This window comes from Hippopotamus amphibius, chromosome 7, assembly GCF_030028045.1.
Source record: "Hippopotamus amphibius kiboko isolate mHipAmp2 chromosome 7, mHipAmp2.hap2, whole genome shotgun sequence".
Taxonomy (NCBI): domain Eukaryota; kingdom Metazoa; phylum Chordata; class Mammalia; order Artiodactyla; family Hippopotamidae; genus Hippopotamus; species Hippopotamus amphibius.
The window spans coordinates 72968377-72992589 of NC_080192.1; the positions used below are offsets into that span (position 1 = coordinate 72968377).

Sequence of the window (24213 nt, forward strand, 5' to 3'; positions counted from 1 at the left end):
AAGGCTAGTGGAACCATAGGGCTCACATATGGTCAGGCCACGGTAGTGGCTGAGGTGGGGTGAGAGGGAGATGGTGGCACTCAGAGAGTCTGAGAGGCAACTGGGATACATCCTGATGTAGTTTTAAAAGACCAGGTTGTGGAGGAAGGGGACTTAGAGGGGGAGTGGCTGAGGGGGGACTCTGCAGAAGGAAACAGGTAAAAGGTAAAGGCAGAGCATGAGGGATGTGATTGCTAACTTCACCTCATGTGTACCCTCAGGGCAGGGATATCTGGGGATATTTTGGTCTCAAAGTCTAAGACAGACTAAATTCTATCTTAGTCTCTTTGGGCGGCTATACCATAAACTTGTGAACAACAAACATTTATTTGTTACAGTTCTGGAGGCTGGAAAGTCCAAGACCACGGAGCTAGCAGATTCACTATTTTGGTGAGGTTTTGCTTCCTGGTTCATTGAAAGCCAGCTTTTTGCTGGCTTTTTGGTGGAAGGGGCCAGGGAGCTCTATGGGGGGGGTCTCTTTCATAAGGGCACTAATCCCTTTCACGAGGGCTCCACCCTCATGACCTAAGCATCTCCTAAAAGTCCCACCTCCTAATATCATCACATAGGGCATTAGGTTTCAACATAGGAATGGGGGGTGGGAGGGGACACAAACTTTCAGTCCTCAGCAGGCTCCTTCCTGTTGGAGTAAAGCCTTCTGAAAAGAGACATTTGAGCTAAACCCTGAAGATTGACACTTCAAATAAAGAGATGAGAATAAAACAAGATACTAAGGCCACTAAGTGGAAGGTGTGTTTGGAGACTTTACACAATTTTAGTGAACACAAATTTTCAAGCAACTTTGTATTTATGATAAAGAATTTGAACTTTATTTCTCAGGCATTAGGAGGCCTATCAATCCTTTTAACGTAGTGACACCACACAAAGGGAGGTTAGAGCTCAAGAAAGTTGTCCAGTTTCCACAAGTGTATTGTACAGTTGAATCCACAGACAGGGAGGGAGGAGTAGAGCTGGGGTTCTTAACCTGGGTCTATGAATCGCTTGGGGAAGTCTCTGTAAAGCTCAGCTATTACACACAACGTTTTTATGAGGACCTCCATACCTTTCAGCAACTTTTCAAAGGGTCTGGACCCCCAAAGGGTTAAGATGTACTGGTAAAGAGAGAAAATCGGTAGACTCACCACCCTCCCCCAAGTCTGGAGGCATATACCTCCCATTTGGTGGTCAGGAGGTGAGAGCGAAATTGGCCAGAAAATCTTCTAATTCATAGGAGGCAGTTCAGGCTCATACTGACGTGACCTGCAGAACTGGATTCCAGGAAGGTCCTATCTCAGTACAGACTCTAGCAGATGCAGCCCTGCTTCCGGCCTCTGCGGTGCGCTAAAGAAGGTGCAACTACCCAGCAAATACTACCCCCTCACATCCTTCTCGCAACTGCGCAGGCGCTAGGACCGCGGGAACGCCGCGCGCTCCCGGCGAAGCCCCGCCCCGGCGCGAAGCAGGACGGGAAACTCAAGATGGACGCGTCCATTTGAACACCTCTCCTGAGTGGTTGTGCTGCACGCCTGCCTGTCGTTAGCAGTCCTGTCTGCAGCCGCTGCTCAGTCTTCCTCCGGAATAGGGGAGGGAGAGGGAATGAGAAGCTGCAGCGGCCGAGGAGTCACCGTGACCGTCCCTGCCGCCACCCTCGGGCCCCCTCGGCCCCAGCGCCTCCGGGGAGCAGCCGGGGCTCGCCGCGCCTGACGCGTCCCGAGTCACACAGGTGCGGGTCCGGGCCCGCGGCGTCTGGTGGCTTATCGCGTGCCCCGTAGCCCTCTCACGCGCCCCGAGGCCTACCCGCGCGGTGACCCGAAGGGCTGGGAACCTGCCGCGGGCCCTGAGCGCGCGCCGGAGCCAAGGGGGCCCCCGCTTGCGGGCTGGGCTTTCCGGGGTGCACCTCCCTGCTCCACTCCGCGCCGGCTTCCTTCCTGAGCCAAACGCGGTGTCCCATGTGGGCCTCAGCTTCTAGATCGGTCCCTTACCCCTCGGACACGATGTTCTGAGGCCCAGGCTCTGTTGGTTTCACCTAACCCTAAAGAGGCCGGAGAAACTGCCTTTTTGTGGAGTCTCAACTCAGGGTGTCTTCTGTGTGCATTTGGATTTACTCTTGAAGCAGCTGTGTGGTTGCCTCTGGCGGGGTAGTTTTTGTTCCTAGTAAGCAGTGCTGATATCTTGATTTATAGCATATCAGTTTAATATACTACTTTCATCTGTAGCTCTTTATGTTGCCCCCAACAAGTAAAAATACAGAAGAATTTGGAGTATTGCAAAAGTATTAAATGTGTTGCCTCAATTAGCACAGAAAGATATTGTACTGTGGAAGTAACTATAATTAATACTATTGTAATTTTCTCTCAAAGTTTTAATAGAATAACATTTCAAAATTGCACAACTGAAGTCGGATGAACTCGCGAGTTCTTTAATGTTGGTTATCCTGTTGACTAGGATATAGGAAGACCAGCTGAATTTTATTGTTTTCTTGTAAGTTTTATAAGGTACTGTTTTAGTTATATCCCAAGTTCAAGTCTTCTTAATTCTGAATTTAGCAGGAGGAAAATTAAAGTGTTTTGATTGTGACATACACTTATGTCAGGAATAGCATTTAATTCATAGCAAAATAACTTAGAGCGTGGAGGAGTTGCATAGGAACTATGGGGGCTTTGAGATAGTGCAGGAAAAAAACCTATTGATGCCAAAAAGACCTCAGATGAGAAATATAAGTCAAATTTAAACTTTTAATTGTGAGTGCTGTTTGAAACACTAAATGTTGTCTATGGTGCTGTGGTCAAATGTTGGTTTTGATATCTGTGTTTGTGGATTGCAGCTTAAATGTGATGCCACAAAATCTACTTGTAATGTAGGTGTTGTCTTGGAGAGAGAACTGGTATCCACCTTATATACCACATTATACAGTGAATTTTACCAGCTGTCAATTACTGTTATGTAGAAATGTTTTGGAAGTAAAGGGGCATGTTTCCACCCACAGCTCAGCCACATCTTTATAGAGGTAAACTGTACTGGAATAGTTCCTGTTAATTAAGTGCCAGGACTCATATATTTGCTACTAGTGTGGCTGTCCCATGGCCAGAGTTTTTCATGCCTTGGTTTCCTGTGTTTGGACCCCAAACTGGAATTGATTGTAGTTATATGTTTAGGTCGGTTGGGGTGACGTTTGACAGTTTATTAGGTCTTTTGTGGATTGGTCAGCTGAAAGGATGAATTAGAAGTAATATGTGTTTTTTTGTTTGTTTCATTCCAATATGCCAGTGGTCATTGAGGTATGCTTTTCAAATGAGGTTCCAGCAGCTGAACAGAAATGACCTTAAATGTTGAGAAGCTGGGCAGTCATGGACTATAAAGTACAACTTATCTAAATACTTCATATGTGAACTGTGGAAAAACTAGTGTACAGTAGTAGGAAACATAGGATAGGTGTTGTGGGACATACGTGCTTGTCTCAACCCAGTGGTTCCCTTCAGTGGTAACTGTCTGTTGATCTCCAGCTAAAATGTGGCAATAACTGTAATCACCGGAGAGATCTAGATAGATTTTTGAGATTATAATTACTTGTATACCTACAGTATAATAGGATTATTTGACACTTATCTAAGGATTAATGACCCTTCTGTAAACTTTTATGGTATTTGGTTTATGGTTTTGACTCTGGAAACTGACCAGAATGTGTTTGAATTTGTACAGAAATAATGTTGATATTTGGAACCCATGTCGAACTTCTATGAAGAAAGGGCAACAATGATTGCAGCCGGGGATTTGCAGGAATTTGTTCCTTTTGGTCGAGACCACTGCAAGCACCACCCTAATGCTTTGAACCTTCAGCTTCGCCAGCTGCAGCCAGCCTCCGAGTTATGGTCTTCTGATGGTGCTGCTGGCTTGGTGGGATCCCTTCAGGAGGTTACGATCCACGAGAAACAGAAGGTTCCACTAAGTTTCCCATTATATTTTTGAAACATAGAACATTGTGATCTACTGGGAATTTAAGGCTGCCTGCAACTGAGAAATGAGTATAAGGCTGCTTCTAGGGTAGTGGCTAAGATTTGGTAATCTCAGTCAGGACTAAAATAATGACTTCATTGTATTATGGTGTCATAACCATTTATTTAGACATATAAGTCATGGTTTTATAATAAGTACTATGATTATGGTCCATTTTAAACCTCTTTCTCTTCCTTTAGTATGTGGGGACCAGATTTCATGTTGTTTGATGATTAGATGGTAGAGTTAGAAATGCTCCCTGCTGCAAAAAAAACCTTACATGTTTCTAGAGGACAAAAAAAAATCCATATAAGCAGATGGAGTAGTAGTTCTTAAATGGGAAAGTGAGATGTTAGTGTCAGAAAATCGGTCTTTCCCACCTCATTCCACTTTCATTCCATTTGGGATACCAAAATCTCAGGGAGAGGAAGTCTGTGTAGTTGGAAACCGGAACCTTTCTCCCTCCCATTTATTTTGATGAGCTGGACAAGGGAAGGAAGGTGAATGTATATGTAGTTGTAAAGCAGGGAAATCTGCCCTGTGAATAAACTCCCCCCCGTAGTTCACCCGTGCACCTCACTACCTCCTCTGCATCACTTCTCTGTGCACTTAATATACCTTTTTAGTTTTCCTAGCATGTTGTTTTATTTTTGGATCTATAGATACGGTGTAATTTTTGTTCGCTTATATTTTGGGCAAATAATATAGTAGTATAATATAAAACCTCCCGTAAGGTATATAATACACATATGCACACACTCCACTTTGTTCATCAGTGGCACTAAACTTCTAAGAGTTGGGCTTGGGTTGAGTCTTACTTCCAAGGCAAAGAGAGAGTAGGAGACTTGTATCTGGATGATTATTTGATTTAATTAATAAATCCTGCTCCATACTTTGGAAGAAAGTGCTTGAACATGTCTTCTATGTGTTAATTTTTAAGGAGAGCTGGCAGTTAAGGAAAGGCGTAAGTGAAATTGGAGAAGAGGTGGATTACGATGAGGAACTCTATGTGGCTGGGAACATGGTTATCTGGAGCAAAGGAAGTAAAAGCCAGGCATTGGCTGTTTATAAAGCGTTTACAGTTGACAGTCCTGTTCAACAGGTGAGTTGATTTGAATTTTAGCATTTGATTGACTATTTAACACTTAAAGTTTTTGTCCTAAAATTTAACAGAAATAATAAAAGTAGCATAATGATCCCAGCAGCTGGGTGTACATTTTAAAGATTTCATTTGTTTTCTGTCATCACTTTTTTTACACTATCCTTTGTCAATTTAATGATAGTCTTTAAATACTGTTCTTAATTCGATTTGTTATTATCAGTAAAAGTTTCTGAGATATTGAGGGTACAAAGAATACTCTAACACGTGATGATAATTGATTGCAGAGTATTCAGTAAGTAAAAATCTCGTTCCTAGTGATAATCAGAAAGAAAGAAAAAAACTAACTGGCTGTCATTGCAGTTGACTATTACACCTAACTCTATTCTGAAAATTGATTTTAGTTTAAGGGAAGGAAGTAAGCATTTGCCCTGCCTTTTTAGGAAGAGATGCAGTTCATCTCCAGTTAATGAAGTTCATCTCCTTATTTATAGAAGAATGCCAGCTAATAAATACAGAAAGAAGGGTAGAGTTAAAAAATCACCATTTTGTAACCTCCAGTGTAATAATTGATTCAGAAAAGGATTGTTAATGGATATTAACACTCTCGGGCAAAAGGATATCACCCTGTGGATTACTTGCTAGATGGACTAGATATTAGGTGCTAGAAGAAAATTACATTTCTTTTCCTCAGGTGGGATGACGGTTTTGTGGTTATATAGGAGTACATCTTTAGTTTTAGGGTATGCATGATGAAGTGTTCAGGGGTAAGTGCCACGATGTGTGCAAATTTCAAATAGTCAGCCCCCCTCCCCCTGCCCAATTCCATATGTGCTAAAATGCACTCAAGCAGGTACGGCAGAAGGTTAATAACTGACTGCCAGATTTAGGTGAGACAGATGTTCACTGTACTATTTCATCTTTTTTTACTGAAAGTTTTTAGAATTATCAAGTTGTGGGAGAAATGAAAACATTTATGTTGATTGCATTAATTGTTAGGCTATCGACAGGAGGTTTTAGAGGCTTTTTACTCATGTGAAGTTCCTCATTTGTAAACACGAAAATCATACCTTGACACACTGCTTTGTTTTTCCATTAACTATTTCCTGATGAGTGTTGTACTCTTCTAACAATTTCCTAGGAGGGGTAAACTGAATTATTCCCAAACTTGAGAGTCTGTGCGTAAGCATTTCCATCCAGGAGTGTTGAAGCTATTGATCTTTTTGATGATAATTCCCTGCCGGGGCCCCCCCCCCCCGCCATGTAACATTATGAATGTATTTAATGCTACTGAAAAATGGTTAAAATGGTAAATTTTATGTTATGTATATTTTAACACAATTAAAAAAGACATAAAAATGCCATTAAATAATTTCAATAAGTGATTGTCAAGCATGCCAGTTAAAGTTTAATGGCTTTTCCTAGTTTGTGTATATATTTTTAAGATGGGCCCTTAAGAAAAGGAAGTGTTTTTCTAAATATTTTTTCTAGGCGAGTGAGAGTCAATGATAAGATTAGGTAAGTCTGGAGATTATAAAATAGCTTGGCAATTTTCAGCTCTTCTGATAATCTTCAGCTTTGTATAGAATATAGGGTTTACTACAGGTTGAACCACTATTTGAATTCACTTTAGCTGCAAAGCTTCTGTCTTGTAGTTTTCTTGATTTTTGTCTTCTCCTTTCTTTTCATAAAACTTATTTGCAAACATAGTCTATCTTTCCTTAAAACAGTTATCATTAATTAGTCTAATTTGATTCTTCTTTGTTTGTATGGTATATGTGTTGAGCTGATGAGGAGGGATAGTTATGTAGATGACACTGTCATTTAGATACCATTAGTTAATAGGTTATTATTTAGATATAATTTTCTTAGGTAAGCATTTTCTTTTGATTTTTAGGCATTGTGGTGTGACTTCATTATATCACAGGATAAGTCTGAAAGGGATTACAGTAAGTTTCTTTTTGAAATTTTATTGATCTTGTGATGATTCCAAATGTTTATCTCATTTTTTTTTCATTCAAAATGAGTAAGCCACTAATAATAGTGGTTTAGCTTAAGCATTTTTATATTGTGCATTAAAGAATTTGTGTTGTTGGGAATTGCAATTTATGATTATTGGAATTTTTTTTTGAAAAAAATGCATATATCTTGTACTCTCTCTTTGCAGGTAGTGATGAAGTAGAAAAATGCATATGCATATTGCAAAGCTCATGTATTAACATGCATAGCATAGAAGGAAAGGATTACATAGCTTCTTTACCTTTTCAGGTAAACTTGAGTGCTTCAGTGTTTTTGTATTCTATTGGAGAATATTTTTGAATTAATTGGTTTCAGAAGTATTGATACTCTCATGTCTTGTAATCAAAAATGTTATTTTTACTGAAATAAGATAAGTAAATTTTAGCAGCTGTAGTGGCCTACCATTTCTATCCTTTGTCTTAAAAATAAATTATGCAGTGAAGTGAATTATGTAGTCTTTTCTGAGAGGTATTTTTTGGTTTGTGACATATAAGAAATCATTTTGGTTATATTCAAACACTTGAACAATATTAGTCTTTTTCCTGTCTCTCATCATCTTTTTCATGCCCTAATGCTGTTGTTACACTTTAATCACATTGTCATTTTGGTACTGATATTAGCTACTGGTAGGAATTTCAGATGGAACGTCTCTTCTTTAGATTTGATTTTGTCTTAGATTTGCTTATTAGAATTACTTAAAAAAATTAGTTATTGATTGTTACTTTGCAAAACTCGTATTAAATTGGAGGAAAATCTGATGTTCTATAATGTTTCCTAAAAACATGCTATAAAGAATAGTTTCTTTTACTTCTGTTTTTTCTCACCCTCTTACCCAATAGGTTACCAGTGTTTGGCCCACCAAGTATGGCTTGTTGTTCGAACGAAGCAGCTCTTCACATGAGGTTCCTCCAGGCCCACCCAGGTATGCAGGTCAGAATATGATTCCTTGGGCTTTTTTTGGTTGGTTCTAAGGTAAAATTGTTTACCCAACAGTTTGGGATGATGATAATTTCCGTGCTGTCAGCACAGATAGATAGATGCCTTTTTCTTTCATCTCAGCATTGTACACTTACAAGTTCCACTTCTCACTTGACACTTAATTATCTACGGCTTTTTTCCCCAAGTAGTAAAGTTGAGCAAACACCTGGCTTAAAGATAACAAAGCTCAGTTCTTAGCTGTGTCATTTTTTCCATCCTGTTACTTTGGGCAGATCATTGGCTTTGGTTTTAGTTTCCTTATCTGTTACAGGAAGGATACTATCATTTATTTCTTAGGATTTATGCAATGATTTAACCAGCTAATGTATATAATCTTTGACATATGGCTTTATACATCTTAGGCCTGTAGTAAATGGTAGTGTGTTTACCTTGTCTCCCCAATCAGCTGTGAGCCTTTTGAAGGGCAGGAACATACAGTACCTGTCATAGTGTGGTGCAGGTAGTAGACATTGAGTTTTAAGAAAATTGCTTATAGACTTTAATCTCTTTCTGTGTTTAGATAGAAGGTCTCTTTTTCCTCTTTTTTCAAACACTCCTTTAAAAAAATGCAGCCATTTTATTTATTTGAAGTGTTTCTTCTTCTTTTTGTTTTTAAAATACACTCCCTTGTAAATAGGTCTGGAGACTAAATTTCCTTCTTAGCTGTCGGAGACACGCTGCCACTAAGAGAGCTTTTTTTAAAAAAAATGACTGCCTTATGCCCATCACTCTGTTGTTCTGTAAGGTGTTGACTGCTGTCCATAGATACTCCCTGGGCTACACTGAGTTCCCTCTGTATGTGTGTGCAGACTTGCCCTGCATAAGAGGAGAGATTTCTAGGAATAAACTAGAAGATACTGTGAAAAACAGTATGTCAAAAGTTTTTAGGCTTTTTAAAATGGTAGGTTTCTAGTTGCTAGTGTAATCTGCAGAAGACATTTCTTTGCAAGAAAAGTACAAAATTTGTGTACAAATGGAGTCATCTTGTGTTGGAGATTGATTGTTTATTTGTTCTTTACTAGAGAACCTTTACCCACTATGTTCAGCATGCTGCATCCACTAGATGAAATTACACCACTTGTTTGTAAATCTGGAAGTAAGTGTATTTTTATAAGTTCTTTTACTTAGGTTTCTTTTTGAGTTTGGGGGTGGGGAGGAAATAAAGGAGCTTATGAAAATTAGATTTGTTGTATAAAAATATAATTTAAGCATTTAAAAATAACTTTTATTATGAAAATAATTCATATTAATTAATTCATTGAATACCCTGGTATTCACTATTTTATAGCTATTCTTTTAGTAAAAATAGAGCCTATACAGCAACCAGGAATACTGATGTATTTTCTAACTTACCTGTAGGTGACTCTGGACTCTGTTTCTCAGTAATTAATAAGTAAAATCTTTTTTTTTTTTTTTGGAAAAAAAGAAATGTAGGACCTTAGACCTTTATTGTGTAAATTTTAATATTTCATTTTCCCTGCTCATAATAACATAATTTGCTAGAACTTGGGCTTTTAATAGTTCCCAGAGGTATTTCTAGATGCTTGTTTTAAAATTTTAAATGTGACCAAACATAGGTTATTATGAATAATGAGGACTTGAAGGCTAAAAAAAAATATTTATATTTTTTGACCAATTTTACTTTAAGGACTTTATCCCAAGTATATATTCTAAAAATACCACTAAGGTTTTTATCTTCTGTATCAGGGCTTGGCTAAATCCAGCTTGTTTTTGTAAGACTTATGAGCTAAGAATGTTTTTTACCTTTTTAAAAGGTTGTAGAAAAGAACAAAAAAAATTATGCAGCAGAGCCAGTAAGTGGTCTGCAAAGCTTAAGTTATTTATTCTTTGGCCTTTAAAAAAAAAAGTTTATTGATAATTCTATATTATGCTGCTAACAACTACAAACAACCTAAATAAACGTGTCAGAGCCTGTGATTGAATGGTATGCAACCATTACTGTTTTTCAATAATATTTAATGACCTTAGGAATTGCTTACTCATAATATTAATAAGTAAGGTGCAAAACTAAATGCAGCATCATTCTGATTTTATGAAAACATAAAAATGTATATTTGTATAGGAAAAAAACTGGGAGGAATGCTCCCAAATACATTAGTAGTAGTTATTTTGAGTGGAATTATGAGTGACTTTTATCTCTTTTTTCATAAAGTATTTCTTACTTTTATAAAATAATTTGCTTTTTAAAATTTTCTCATATTTTAACTGAGAGGGAAGCATGTAGGAAACAAATAAGGGTATAGAAACCAATTTATGGCACTATGGATGTAAAAGTTGAACTCACTAGGAAAAAACTTATTTTGCATGTCTACCGAGTAAAGCAGAAACAGTAGTGTACTGTTTGGCACTGTTTGAATAGTTACCATGGAGGACAGATTTCATACAGAAGAAAAGAACCAGTAAGGAAGTCAAACTTGGCAGAATAGTTGATTGCAGATTATGAATAAGTCAGTTATTAAAGGAGCTGTGGTCACCAGCAGCTCACTCACAGCACACCTCAGATGCCTCTCATGGACCTTCCACCTGTGGCTGATGAATTTAATGGTTTAGTCAGCATAAATCTTCAACATTTAATTGCATGTGTGTGAAATCAAAACTCATAACACTGGGACTTCCCTGGTGGCGCAGTGGCTAAGAACCTGCCTGCCAATGCAGGGGACACAGGTTTGAGCCCTGGTCCATGAAGATACCACATGTCGCAAAGCAACTAAGCGCATGTGCCACAACTACTGAGCCTGTGTGCTGCCGCTGTTGAAGCCTGCTAGCCTAGAGCCCGGGGTCCGCAACAAGAGAAGCCACTGCAGTGAGAAGCCTGTGCACCGCAACGGAGAGTAGCCCCCGCTTGCCACAACTAGAGAAAGCCCACATGCGGCAATGAAGACCTAACGCAACCAAATAAATAAATAAATAAATAAATAAATAAATAAAATATCAGAATGTAAAAGGAAAACTCATAATACTCTCATCTTTAAAATACTTTAAAAAATTGATGCCCAAAGTAAATTTATTAAAAATTGAGGGTTAATTATGTAATATATTAATAGATTTTTGTGCCTTCATTGCCTTAATTTCTCTTTATCTTTAGGAATTGCAAGAAGTCACTTCATAAACAACAGTCTTGTAAACTCCATTGTTTTATACCTGATGATTTCTGTTTTATCTTTAAGGTCTTTTTGGTTCATCACGGGTACAATATGTTGTAGATCATACAATGAAAATTGTTTTTCTCGACACTGATCCCTCCATTGTAATGACCTATGACAGTGTTCAAGGCTTGCATTCTGTGTGGGCTCTCCGGAGAGTCAAAACAGAGGTAAGGGTAAAGACAAGTTACTTCTTAATAGAAAAGGATAGTTAATACTAAAAACTTTGCATGTTTTTAGAAGATTCACTTGTGAAATAGGTTGAGTGTCTTAGGGAAAAAGAAGTATGTCTTTAACTACCCTGCATTCTCGCAAGGAAATTGCCCTTTTAATCTAATTATTGTCTCCCTCCCTACCTCCCCCCTCTTCATTTTGACCTAAGGAAGAGAATGTTGTTTTAAAGTTCTCTGAACAGGGGGGCACCCCACAGAATGTGGCCACGAGCAGCTCACTCACAGCACACCTCAGAAGCCTCTCCAAGGGAGACTCCCCCGTGGCTTCCCCCTTCCAGAACTACTCCTCCATCCACAGCCAGAGTCGCTCAACCTCCTCGCCCAGCCTACACTCCCGCTCACCTTCCATTTCCAACATGGCAGCTCTCAGGTGGGAACTAAGTGTGAAAGTGTTTCCTTGTTTTACACAAGACATCCCAAGAGAAAGATACTTTCTTTTTAAACTTTCTTTGTGATTTGAAGGATGTAAAATTTCTGTTGACAGCTCCTGAGTATCTTTTAGAGAAAACAGCATTATTCCAGTTGTGCTGTTTTTACTAGGACTTCCAGGCATACTGTGTTACTTTTCCACTGAGTCATATTTAGAAGCTGCCAGTGCTTGTTGTAAAAGTGCCTCATTTTTATGACTAAGTGGCAGCAGTTTGATAAATATTAATTGCAGAAATATTTTGGTACAATTTTCTTTTGCCTTAATTTGCATTAACTTTTGTTTTTGTTAATATCTATCTGGTGCTATAGGAATATAGTTTTGTTGCTGTGTGTATGTCTGAATGTACAGGAACATAGTTTAGACTTTTTTGAATAATATAAACAATTCATTTTCTGAGGCAGAAAATGAACTGATTTTCAGTTTAAAAAAAAAGGAATTCTAACAGGAATTCTAAATCTTTAGAATATGATAAAGCATGTTGACAAACCATTTAAGTAGCTACTCCTTTTTTAAAAAATTGTATTTCTGACTGGGTTTATGCCATGAATACTCTCTGTAGATAAAATTTGGAAAGCAACATTGGAAAGTGTGTTATATCAGCCTGCATTATTAATCGTGGTGCACTCTTTTCTGTTTATTTTGCAGTCGTGCTCATTCTCCTGCCTTAGGAGTGCACTCTTTTTCAGGAGTGCAGAGGTTCAACCTTTCAAGCCATAATCAATCTCCAAAGAGACACAGTATTTCTCATTCTCCAAATAGTAATTCTAATGGCTCCTTTCTTGCACCAGAAACAGAGCCAATTGTTCCTGAACTTTGTATTGACCATTTATGGACAGAAACGATCACTAATATAAGGTTTGGAGTATATATTTTTATATTCAAAGAAAAATGATGCTAAAAGTGTTAGAAAATACTTGGTATTTTGTGTAAAGCTTCCTTTGAGTATAAGCAGTTGTTAATACCTATAAAATACAGAGGTATGTATTAAAGCCTACCTCAGTTTCAGTAGAGGATATTAGTGATATTAAGATGATCATATAAATATTCTTTTGTCATTTGCTATTTCTTCCTTAACTTAGTAGTAGTAATCTCTCAGATTTGAGGTGTTTAATGTTTTAGGGAAAGACAGCTAATTTCTGTAGGTTAGGAAACTTGGGATTTTATAGCATTTTTCTTAGATTTTGTTTTTATGTTAGTTGAGTGTTGGCTGTTCTTCTGGGAAACACAACTCAGACCTTCCTCCTTTTATGTTTTCTTTAATCATTCATTCAGTCAATGCTGTGTGTGTGTGCTAGTGGCTGTGGTTTATTAGCAAATAAGTTGCTGTGCCTTTTCTCAAAAAGAGACAGCTGAAGGATGGTGGCACTGCTGATTACTGGTAGGGCTTTGGAAAGATGACTGGGTATTTGCTGGCTGGGTAAGTGGGGCAATACACAGTGGTTAGAGGGGATCACAAGACAAGTTCAGAAGTGTGAATGTGCGCTGTGTTCAGGGAATTGAAAATACTCTCAATTTGTTTGTGCAGGAGAAAGGGAAAGGGCTGAGAAAGAGGAGGTGGAGCGAGATGGCCCTTCAGGCTGTTCTATTTGATGAGAGCTGTAAGAAGGTGCTTTACATGGGGGTCAGAAACTCAGGGGAAAGAGCAGTCACTTATCAGTGGTGACTGAGTCAAGACAGGTGGATTGGAATTTATGGAGTGTGTAGAGGTCAGGTTCCCGGAGGGCCTGTGGATGAGCCTGCGGTTGTAGGGGTTCTGGTAACCCTCTGGAATCAAAGATAGTAATCATGGGTATGTGTGGTGTAGAGGCCTTTTCTTTGGGAGAGGGTTTAACATTCGTTATATTCTCAGAGTCTGTGACTTCCAAATAGTTAAAAACAGGCTGTGTAGAATTATAAGAGAGCTAGGGACTAAAATCTTGGAAGCTTAAGACTTAGGGGGTGAAAAGAGGTAGAGCTGCTGCAGAGAGACAGAGCAAGAGAGGTCAGGTGGGGGAAGCAGTAGGACATTTCATGGAAAACAAGAAAAGTGACATTCAAGAAGGTGCCAGTGTTGCCAGGTGCTGGTGAAGTGTGGCACTAAGAGGTGAGCTCAGAGAGGCGGTACCTGATGGCAGTGAGTTCACTGGTGACCTTGGCCAGAGCACCTGGGGGTAGGGGGGTAGAGTGGAGTGGAATGAGGTGGAAAAAGTAAGTGAGGACCGAGGAGGTGAACATAGGTATGCAGACTGTCCAAGGAGTTTGCCTTTGAATGGGAGTGTGCATACAAAACTAGCTAGAGGGAATCTCAGGGTCAAGGGAGCGTTTTGTTTTTCCTGAAGTATGTTAGAGAAAATTAGTCTTCATTTTTGCCCCTAAATACCTCACTGTGTTTCTCTAAAAAGTAAGGACGTTTTCTTACCTAACAATGCTACCATTTTTACACCCAGCCAAATTAACAGTAAGTCTTTTATATAATCTAATATTTAGTCCATCTTTGTATTTAAAGATTAATTTTACTATGAGGGAGTAGGCTACAAAGACCATATACCCAGAGCAGGGAAAGCATTGAAAATACGAGGGAGAGGAAATGATTGATGGAACAAGGAACCAGAAAAGAGCACAAGAGGAGAGATTAGCCTTGAGGAGAAAGAAGCTGATGATTATCAGATAGGGCAGTGGTGGGGCTTCAGGAAATAGAGGGCGAATGCATGTTCTTAGGCTAGCAGGTCAGGGATAGGTAGGTAGTTGGAGGAGCATAAAGATGTGAGTACAGTGTTGAAGTAGGTTCTATTTTTGTTCCTTACATATAAAATAAAAATTTCCTGTATTTAAAAATCATTAAATACCTTCTTGCTAAGTTGGATTTATTATAGATCCTTATTTTGTGGAGTTATAGTCCTCTGCAGCAGTCTGCAAAGGAATTTTTGAGAATAGAGAATTTTTGAGTATGGTTTATAAAAGGAGGGATGAAGTGGAGCCAAATCTGAGAGAGAGTGAGGATAGATTAGAGAGGTCATGTTATGAAAAGTCTGACTCCTTAAGTCCTGTAAGAGGTAGGAATTCAGGTTTGCATTATTTTAGCAGTAGGCAGCTTGTATAATGTGGAATTAAAAAGTCTGTTGGTGATGATTACATTTATTGTAATTCCCCCCCCCCAAAAGCTGTGTAGTAGACTAACAATCAAAGAGCTGAAAGGAATCTTAGAGATCATGAAGTTCAATTCTTAGAAGTGCTTTTGTGTCTTCAAGGTTATTGGTTGGCCCAAGTAGTATTTCTTGCAGAATATTTTCAAAGACTTTTAATAATTACTGTGGTAGATTTTTAAGCGAGTGCCAACAATTTCTTTATTAATATATCTATTATAGGGAGAAAAATTCACAGGCCTCAAAAGTCTTTATTACATCTGACCTATGTGGGCAGAAGTTCTTGTGCTTTTTAGTAGAGTCCCAGCTCCAGTTACGGTAAGTGTGTTTATGTGTCTCATTGATTCGATATAAACAAACTTAGGGCTATTTTTTCTTTTCCTTTTTCTTAAGTATCCTTATTGAAATAATTTACATACCATACAATTAACATGTTTTAAGTGTATAATTAAATGATTTTTAGTAAATTTACAGTTATACATCACCACAAGCCAGTTTTAGAACATTTCTATCACTTTAAAAAGCTCTCTTTTGCTTGACTTGCAGTCATTCTCTGTTCCCATTCCCAGCCTCAGGCAGTCAGTATATAGGCTTTCGGCCCCTGCAGATTTGACTTCTCTGGATATTTTATATAAACAGAATCATATAATACATAGTTTTTTGTGTCTGCCTTCTTTCACTTAGCATGTTTTTTAGGACCTACCGTGTTGTAACATATATAAATATTTTATTTCTCTTGCTGTGTAGTATTTTTTTTTTATTAATTTTTTTGTTGGCTGCGTTGGGTTTTCATTGCTGCACGCAGACTTTCTCTAGTTTTGGTGATTGGGGGCTACTCTTTGTTGTGGTGCGTGGACTTCTTAGTGCAGTGTCTTCTCTTGTTGTGGAGCACCGCCTCAGTAGTTGTGGCGCATGGGCTTAGTTGCTCCATGGGATGTGGGATCTTCCTGGATCAGGAATTGAACCTGTATCTCCAGCATTGGTAGGCGGATTCTTAACCACTGTGCCACAAGGGAAATCCCTTGCTGTGTAGTATTATATAAATATAATAGTATTATCTAAATAATAGTATTATATAAATATACCACATTTTGTTTATCTCTTCATTAGTTGACAGACATTCGGTTTGTATCCACTTTTTTGACCATTGTGAATTATGGCACTATGAACACTGGAACCAAGTCTTTATGTGGACATACGTGATTTCATGTAGATAGATAGGTAGTTCTAGAAGTGGATCAAATGATAAATTGTCAACTTTTAAAGAAATTGCTAAATTTGTTTTCCAAATAAACTGCACTATTTTACATTCTCACCAGTAATATTTGAATTTTGCAATTTCTTCATGCTTGACATTTGATATTGTCGTTTTCTTTGATTATAGCCATCCTGGTGGGTGTGCAGTGGTTTTAATTTGCATTTCTCCAGTGACTTATGATGTTGAGCATCTTCTCATGTGCTTATTAGCCATACATTTATCTTTTTAGGCAAAATGTGTATTTATATATTTGCCATTTTATTGACCTTTTAATTTTGAAGTTATTATAGATCACAGGAAGTTGTAAAGTAGTAGAGGTCCTGTGTAGCCTGCACTTTTCCCTCAGAGGTAACATAGCTATAGTGCATTGTCAAAACAAGGAAATTGACATTAGTACAATCCACAGGCCTTATTCAGACTTCATCAGTTTTACACATACTCATTTATGTGTATATGATGCCATGAAATTTTCTCATGTGTAGATTTGTGCAAACACCACAATCAAGATTCAGAACTTCTACCCCTGATCTCACAGATCTCTCTCATGCTACCCCCTTTAGAGTCACATATACCACACCCACCTATCACCGACCCTAACCCTGGCAACCACTAATCTGTTCTTTGTCTCTATAATTTTGTCATTTGAAAATGTTTTATAAATGGAATCATATGGTAAGTAACCTTTCGAAATTGGCTTTTTACAGTCAGCATAATACCTTTGAGATCAGAACAGGTTGTTGCATGTATTGAGATCAGAATAGGTTGTTTCATGTATCAATACTGTTTTTCTTTTTTTTTAATTTGAATATTTAGATGTGTAAAGTTTCAAGAGAGTAATGATAAAACCCAGCTCATCTTTGGCTCCGTCACCAACATACAGGCAAAGGATGCAGCCCCAGTGGAGGTAAATGCAGGCACATTTCTTGAGAAGTTGAAAATCATCGTGCTTTGTAATTGTACAGATTGCAAAAAAAAATTTTTGCCCCCCCCCCCCCCTTTTTTTTTTAGAAGATAGACACTATGCTGGTCCTGGAGGGCAGTGGAAACCTGGTGCTGTACACAGGAGTGGTTCGTGTAAGTAATAAATAGCATTTCATGCTTTTAGTAGGACTACTTCCTTAATTATTATTTTTTAATGTTACTTTAGTTTGATATTTAAAGTTTGTTACCTCCTGTCTGTAGAATTTGGCAGAAGATTCTTACAAGAGTTGATAGTGAAGTCTTCAATTTAGGTTGGGCCTTACTGGGAGGTCTAGGACTCACTATCATTAGATGGATTGGCACTGCGAAAACAGGGCAGTTGGGGAACCTTTAAAGATTATAGATAATTTTTTAAAAAAAGAAAAAAAAGTTAATTGAAGTGTTATAAAGAATGTAGCTTTGAAATTGATGTATGGGTAGCTTTTTTAAGTCTCAAAGTGTTAGTAAAATTTCATTGTGCTAAATGTATAATACGTGTGTTGTCTGTATCTTTTTAAACAGTTGTGAACTTTACATATGGAATAATGTAAATTTTGCAAATTTAAATTATCAAATTTAAATACACACAGTTTGAGGAATGATGAAGCGAACATTCATGTAACCACTGCCCAGGTGAAGAAATAGGTTGTTGCCGTATCTTTATAGTCTCCTGGGTGTTCTTTCCTCATTGTGTCCTCATCCCCCAGAGGTAGACAGTATCCTTACTTGGAATAAATCAGTCTTTTGTTTTTATTACTAGTTTTTGCAATTATGTATATGTCACTGATGCGCAAATTGTTTAGTTTTCCTTATTTTTGAATTTTCACATAAAGGAAACGTACTGTATATTCTTCTCTGACTTCATTATTTTGTTCAATATTATATTATTTTTAGATTTGTGTTGATGTGTAGCTGTTGCTGACTTACTCACTGTTATCTGGTTTTCCATTGTGTGATCATACCAGGACTCTACCAGCCACTAGGGTTGTTTTGCTCTTTCCTCTAATGAACGATGCTTAAAAAGTTTTTAAAGAATATGTTATCTCCTAGCCTTTAGAATATGGTGCCACATTGTTTTCCAACGTGTAGGTTGTATCAGGATTGCAAGGTTGTACTCCTTGCTTCCAACCGTGTATGAGAGCTCTTAAAGCTTCTTGACATTCTTGCTAATCCAAAGTACTGTTTGTTTTTTGTTTTTGTTTTTTCCCCAAATTGGTGCCTCACTACAGCCAGGTGAGAATGGAAGTCCAGGTTCCTGGCCTTTGCTGATGTGGCTGAGGTTGGGGTGCAGTATTTTCTCATGGTGTTTGTCTGGAATAGGGTGGTTATTTTCTAAAAGTTTTAAGGCTTGTTAAGCTATTCTTTTCTTGATTGGGTCTTTTTTTCCTCTCTGCTCCCAAAATGAGATTGTGGTCTCTCTTCCACAATCTTCCACGCTACCTAGAGGCCAGTTTGAGAACTGAATGGTATTGTAGACCAGTGTTTAGTTCTCAGATCTTTTACTATGTCATTGTTGGTCAGTGTCACACATGGGTCACTCAGAGGCTTACCCAGGATTTCATATACATATTTAGAAAGTTCTTTTCTCTATTTCCTTTCTCTCTGTTCCTCCCCTCACTCCCTGTTGGGACAGAGAGGGCTTACTGCCTTGTTATTGCAGGATGGGGATGGAATAGAGTGCTTCACCCACAGTCTCTGGAAGAGGGGAAGGGAGAGGGAGGCTGCCTTATTATTATAGAGTCAAGATGAAAGCCAGGCTTCTCCCCCTTGACAGTTGCTGCACACCATGGGAATGTGGAGAGGGGCTTCCTTGTGGCCATGGAAGTAGGGCTTTGTCCACAGCCTTTGCAGCTGCAGTGCCTGATGAGGGGAGGCGATGCCGCCTGGTTACAGCAGAGCTGGGATGTAGGATATGCCTGGGCTCCAGTCTCTGTGCCGGGGCAGGGTGCCACCTAGTCCTCGTAGGTGGGATGACAAGTCCCTGCCCTTAGTCTCCATCCACAGCTCCTGATGAGGCAGGCATTGAGGGCTGTGGCCTTTTCTATGTGTTTGCCTGAAGTTAGGCAGGTGTGGTGAAAATGTTCTGCCCTGTTTGGTCACTCTTCCTGACCAAATTTTGGCAAAAAGAGCAAGGTTTTTGTGGCCTTTCTTTTGGTACGTGCCTCTGGGCACAGGCCCCTTAAGAGCCCAAGGCTTGGTTATATAGAAGGTTAGAGAAACAAAAAAGCTAGGGAATTCATTCCTGGTTCTCAGGCCCCTAGCCAGTCAGTCTTTAGAGTCTTCTGCTAGTTGCATCATAAATTTCATGCAGATTTTGTTGCATTGGTAGTTAGTAGGAGGAATAGCATGGAATGTGCTCATTCCATATTTTTTATGACCTGGGAGGTGGGTTCTTTGATGGCTTTTTAAAAACTTTGTATATACTAGTTCTCACTGTCATTTTTGTTTTTTAATCTTAAGGATTTTTTTTGGGCAACTTTTCTAATTTTATTAGCTTTTGGGTAGTATATTGACATAGATATGTATATTGTTAAAAGTCCACTTTAGTTCTGAGTATCTCCTTTTAGTCTTATCAAGAGTTTTCAGCCTGTGTGGATGTGAATTTCTGTTGTGTTTTTCCTGAGAACCTTATGGATAGCTAAAAGAAGGGGTGGTTAGCATACATTATTGACTAATTCTTTTAAGGTCTGTGAAGAGTTTATGTAAATTTTTTTTGATGAAGAAGTATTTGAAAGTTTATGATGGAAGACGGATTATGAGCTAGAGAGCATGGTTTGAATTAGGTTGGATTTAATTTCTTGAGTATCACTTCATCCTAATTTTTTTGGCCCCCAAGAAGTCATTGGGGTTCTTTCTGCCAGGAGACAAGTTAACAAGATTGATGCTTATAGTCTCTGAAGGCTCAGTGTCCCTTTTGCCTTTACTACCAGTGAGGTAGAAAAATGCATAGTATACTTGAATTTTATATAGTGTCCTGACTATATTAACATTCCCCCTGTTACCTGCTACAAAAAAAAAAATCCTTAGCAATGAAAAGAAGGAATCAGACTAAGAGAATTTATGCCAAGATATTTGTGGTCGGTTGGTGGAATTTGATACTTTATTAAATTTTAATTCTCTTTATTATCTGTGTTTGGTGAGCATTAACTTTGAAATATCAAAAGAAATGTATGCTTGCATGCCTTAACATTTCGTTTAGGAACACGATATATTAGGGCATTCCCTGGCGGTCCAGTGGTTAGGACTCCACGCTTCCACTTCAGGGGACCCAGGTTTGATCCCCGCTCAGAGAAGTAAGATCCTACAAGCTGCATGGTGTGGCCAAAAAAAAAAAAGGAACATGATATATTAAAGCTAATATTTTTTTCCACATTTTTTTTATTGCTTAAAGGTGGGAAAGGTTTTTATTCCTGGGCTGCCAGCTCCCTCCCTGACAATGTCCAACACGATGCCTCGGCCCAGCACCCCGCTTGACAGCGTTAGTACTCCTAACCCTCTGAGTAAGCTGCTTGGGTCCCTGGATGAGGTAAGAAAGGGAGTAGGTGTTGTCAAAACTTAATAATGTTTTAAAGAAGTTTGGTCAAATGTTAGTTCTTTCCATGGTTAACTTTTTTCTGTTTTAACAGTGACAGATTGGAAGTTTAGCTAATGCTTGTAGAGTATGAATATTTTCAAACACAGATGATTCAGTAAACATACGTTGACTTCCCTTGTGATGTGTAAGGTACTTTTTGAAGGTGCTAAGTGAAGAAAGTAATCATTCTTTTTCATCTAGGCATCTCACAGTTCAACTGGGTGGAACAGATGTGCTGTTTTAGGAGATTATAATTTAAGATAGACCAGTAAGACTTATGAATGAGGAATAGAAAGTACCATAGGAGATTCATTGGTAGAAGATACATTCTGATGGGATGATGTGGAGGAACCAAAGGCTCCTCTCGGAGAGGCATGTCTAACTTGGTTTGGACCTGGAGGATAAGTAGGATGCCTGTAGATGAAAGGGGGCATTGGGTAAAGAGGAATTGCATGGGCGTGGGTGTAGAGGAAGGACAGTGCAGAATATTTAAACACATAATTGTTTCTCCATCTCCTAGCATACAGGTTGACTCAGCAAGTCTGTGGAATGAATGAATGCTTATAAAATACACGTAGTCTGTTGGGTGAGGCAGGGCAGGGGATGGGATGATGATAACCTGTTTTCTAGTGTTATCTATGTACTAGGTACTGTTCTGAGTGTTTTATATGTAGTAACTTATTTAATCCCTTAAAACAGCTTTATTAGGAAAATATTAATCTTTGTTTTAGAAATGGGCACATAGAGGTACAAGCACGTTACTTGTCTAAAAACATACAGCTTGCAAGTGATAGAGCTAGGATTTACACTGTCTTCCTAACATGCTCTTAAAGAAGAAAGGATGAAAAGGTTTTTATTCTGAATGCAGTCACCATTATAGGTCTTTGAGGATGGAGTTAAGAATATTAGAATTTGTGTTTAAGGTCGGTTTATCTTGGGATTGCAGATAGACCAATTAGATCCCAAGTGGTGTAAGACTCTGGGGCCACCTCCTTCCGATTCCCTTCTTTCTCTCATGGTCTTGGTCCCTCAAGTTCAGGTTGTCTCCACAGCGCTCCAGTGCCATCCATCAGATGTGTTATTTTTATTGACTTTTTCTAGTTGCTTTGGTGAGGACCTTGTCTGCTACAAGGTACTTAGTCATACTTAGAGCAGAATGGTTTTAAATCATTAGGTACAATTGTTATTTAGACCATGTGCAAAAAAGACGTATAGTTTCTTCATCCTTAATTTCTCAAAACATGCTTCACGTGTGTTGTATTTATGACTTTTTACAGGCTGTTCTGTTGTCCCCAGTTCCAGAACTAAGGGATTCTTCAAAGCTTCATGATTCTCTCTATAATGAGGATTGTACTTTCCAACAGCTTGGAACTTACATTCATTCTATAAGAGACCCTGTCTGTAACAGGGTAACACTAGTAAGTGAGCTTATTTATTTTTAAAAGGTTAGGTAACTTTCCGAGAATTACAGTTGTCATTTAAAGTTAGTCAAAATGCAGAATTTTGTCTGAAAAATGGAAACAACTGTTTCTTGTGATTTTTAAAATCTCTTGTAATGTCATTTTTTTGCACTATGTTACTTTAAAGTAGTTCTTCCCAGCTTTTCTAAAGTTCATGTATTATTAAAAAATTTGTTGAAAACAAAGTGTGTTCAATCAGTTGAATTTTGTATGGACAGGATTTTTGTCCTTGTATTAAAAGTGAGCCTCTTTTTTTTTGGTGATGGTGACTCTTAGTGTGTATATGAAAATTAGACACTTCGTTAAAGACAAGAATTTTTGTAAATATTTTACAAATAAGCACATTATTTCTGAAACTTCAAAGTATTCAGTTCTGTTTGAAAAAATACTACTTGTTTTTCATTTATTTTATTGCATTTTTCCTTGATAGGCAAACAGTCTTGTAAAGCATCAGCCGTTTTTAAGACACTCAGTGACTTAGAATGCACAGATTCTATTTACTTGCTCTTATTTGTTTCCGTTCTTTTCCCTAGGAACTGAGTAATGGCTCCATGGTTAGGATCACTATTCCTGAAATTGCCACCTCTGAATTAGGTACGCTTGAGGATCAAACCTCACTTTCCTGTGTTCTTAGTTTGATTTAAAAAATTTGGGGTCATTGCTGATTTACATTAATGATTGGGGCTTTAAAAATTTTGCTATTTTGAAGCTGTGGGATGAAGTTTAAAAAACTGTGCTGAGAGGCTGTGAAAAAGAGCTTGGGAGCACTTTGCTCCGCCTACTCCACGTGTGCTCTAAGGCTGGGGGAACCCGTGAAGTGTGTGCTAGTTCTGCTTCTGTGAGATTTCTTGTAAAAAAGAAGCCATGCAGTGAGATTACAGTAAATGGACACTCCTCTTGCAAGAAAATCTGAGAAACAAGGAAGCCCAAGCAACTAAAATAGTTTCTGGCAGATTTGATGGTTTTTAATCCAAAAATAAATCTCCCAATTGTTGAATAAATTGAGAAATTAACATAATTGCCTTTAACTGAATAAAACTTAACATTGTAGTAAAAATATACTCAGAAGTATTTTAATAAAATTGGAGTCTGCTTGAATTATTATTGAAATGCAATTTAGAAAGTACTAGGTGGAGCATATTTCTGAGCATAGAATAGTAAAGAAAACCGTGGAATTGAAAAGATTTGTCAACAAATGTAAGTTAAGAAAAGAATGCTTGTGTGATATAAGAAAATTCAGGATATCTGGTAGTATCAAAGTCTAACCTGCCAAAGCAGATCATTGACAGATTGTGTGAATTCTGGAATTTGCTAAGTGGGCTAGGATGACTTTTTTGTTTTAGGAGATATCTTTCATTGGTGTGGTAAATGATATTCTGAGTTGGTATGGAGATGCCTTACTTTTCTAAAAGGTATTTAGCCAGTAACCTCAAGAAGTATAAGCCTAATCAAAATATATAAAAACAAATAACAGATTAATTAAAATAAATAAATAAAGTCTTACTCTCATGAGCAAATAGAAGTCACATAGTTCATGCATGAAAGTTTTTGTACTTATAAAGGCTTCCTTGGCCCCTCAGGCAGTCTCTGGTTTATACTTAGTTTGGATTCAACCATGACGAACTTGGTTATTTGGTTTCCTAACATTGGTTTCATTTGATTCCAACCTTTGCTGTCTGTGCATATACATAGGAAATTGATGAGAAAAAGCATATGCTGCCGAGGTTGGGCCCTGGTGACAGTGACAGTGGGAAGGGAAGAAAAGAATCCTCTAAAGAGATTATGTGAGGATAGAAAACATTGCAGTTTGGGGCCACTTCCTACTTAAAGCAGACCCAAACCTCTTTATAGCAGTAGCCCTTGCCACCCTGAGGAGGGGTCACT

At 38.2% G+C, this 24213-nt stretch overlaps 1 protein-coding gene across 8 annotated transcripts in view; it reads left to right on the forward strand.

The window, feature by feature from the left end:
- The first annotated feature begins 1518 nt into the window (after nucleotides 1-1518).
- The window catches only part of ANAPC1 (anaphase promoting complex subunit 1), a 99103-nt gene continuing 76408 nt past the window's right edge, over nucleotides 1519-24213 (forward strand). For all 8 annotated transcript variants that reach the window (XM_057741023.1, XM_057741024.1, XM_057741025.1 and 5 more), the window contains exons 1-16: nucleotides 1519-1762; nucleotides 3739-3975; nucleotides 4973-5134; nucleotides 7029-7080; nucleotides 7299-7399; nucleotides 7990-8072; nucleotides 9151-9224; nucleotides 11317-11462; nucleotides 11675-11895; nucleotides 12601-12810; nucleotides 15300-15395; nucleotides 17149-17239; nucleotides 17344-17409; nucleotides 20687-20821; nucleotides 22147-22287; nucleotides 22863-22923. In XM_057741023.1, the coding sequence (XP_057597006.1) occupies nucleotides 3763-3975; nucleotides 4973-5134; nucleotides 7029-7080; nucleotides 7299-7399; nucleotides 7990-8072; nucleotides 9151-9224; nucleotides 11317-11462; nucleotides 11675-11895; nucleotides 12601-12810; nucleotides 15300-15395; nucleotides 17149-17239; nucleotides 17344-17409; nucleotides 20687-20821; nucleotides 22147-22287; nucleotides 22863-22923 (1852 nt within the window). In that variant the 5' untranslated portion in view covers nucleotides 1519-1762; nucleotides 3739-3762. The remainder of the gene's footprint in view (nucleotides 1763-3738; nucleotides 3976-4972; nucleotides 5135-7028; nucleotides 7081-7298; nucleotides 7400-7989; nucleotides 8073-9150; nucleotides 9225-11316; nucleotides 11463-11674; nucleotides 11896-12600; nucleotides 12811-15299; nucleotides 15396-17148; nucleotides 17240-17343; nucleotides 17410-20686; nucleotides 20822-22146; nucleotides 22288-22862; nucleotides 22924-24213) is intronic.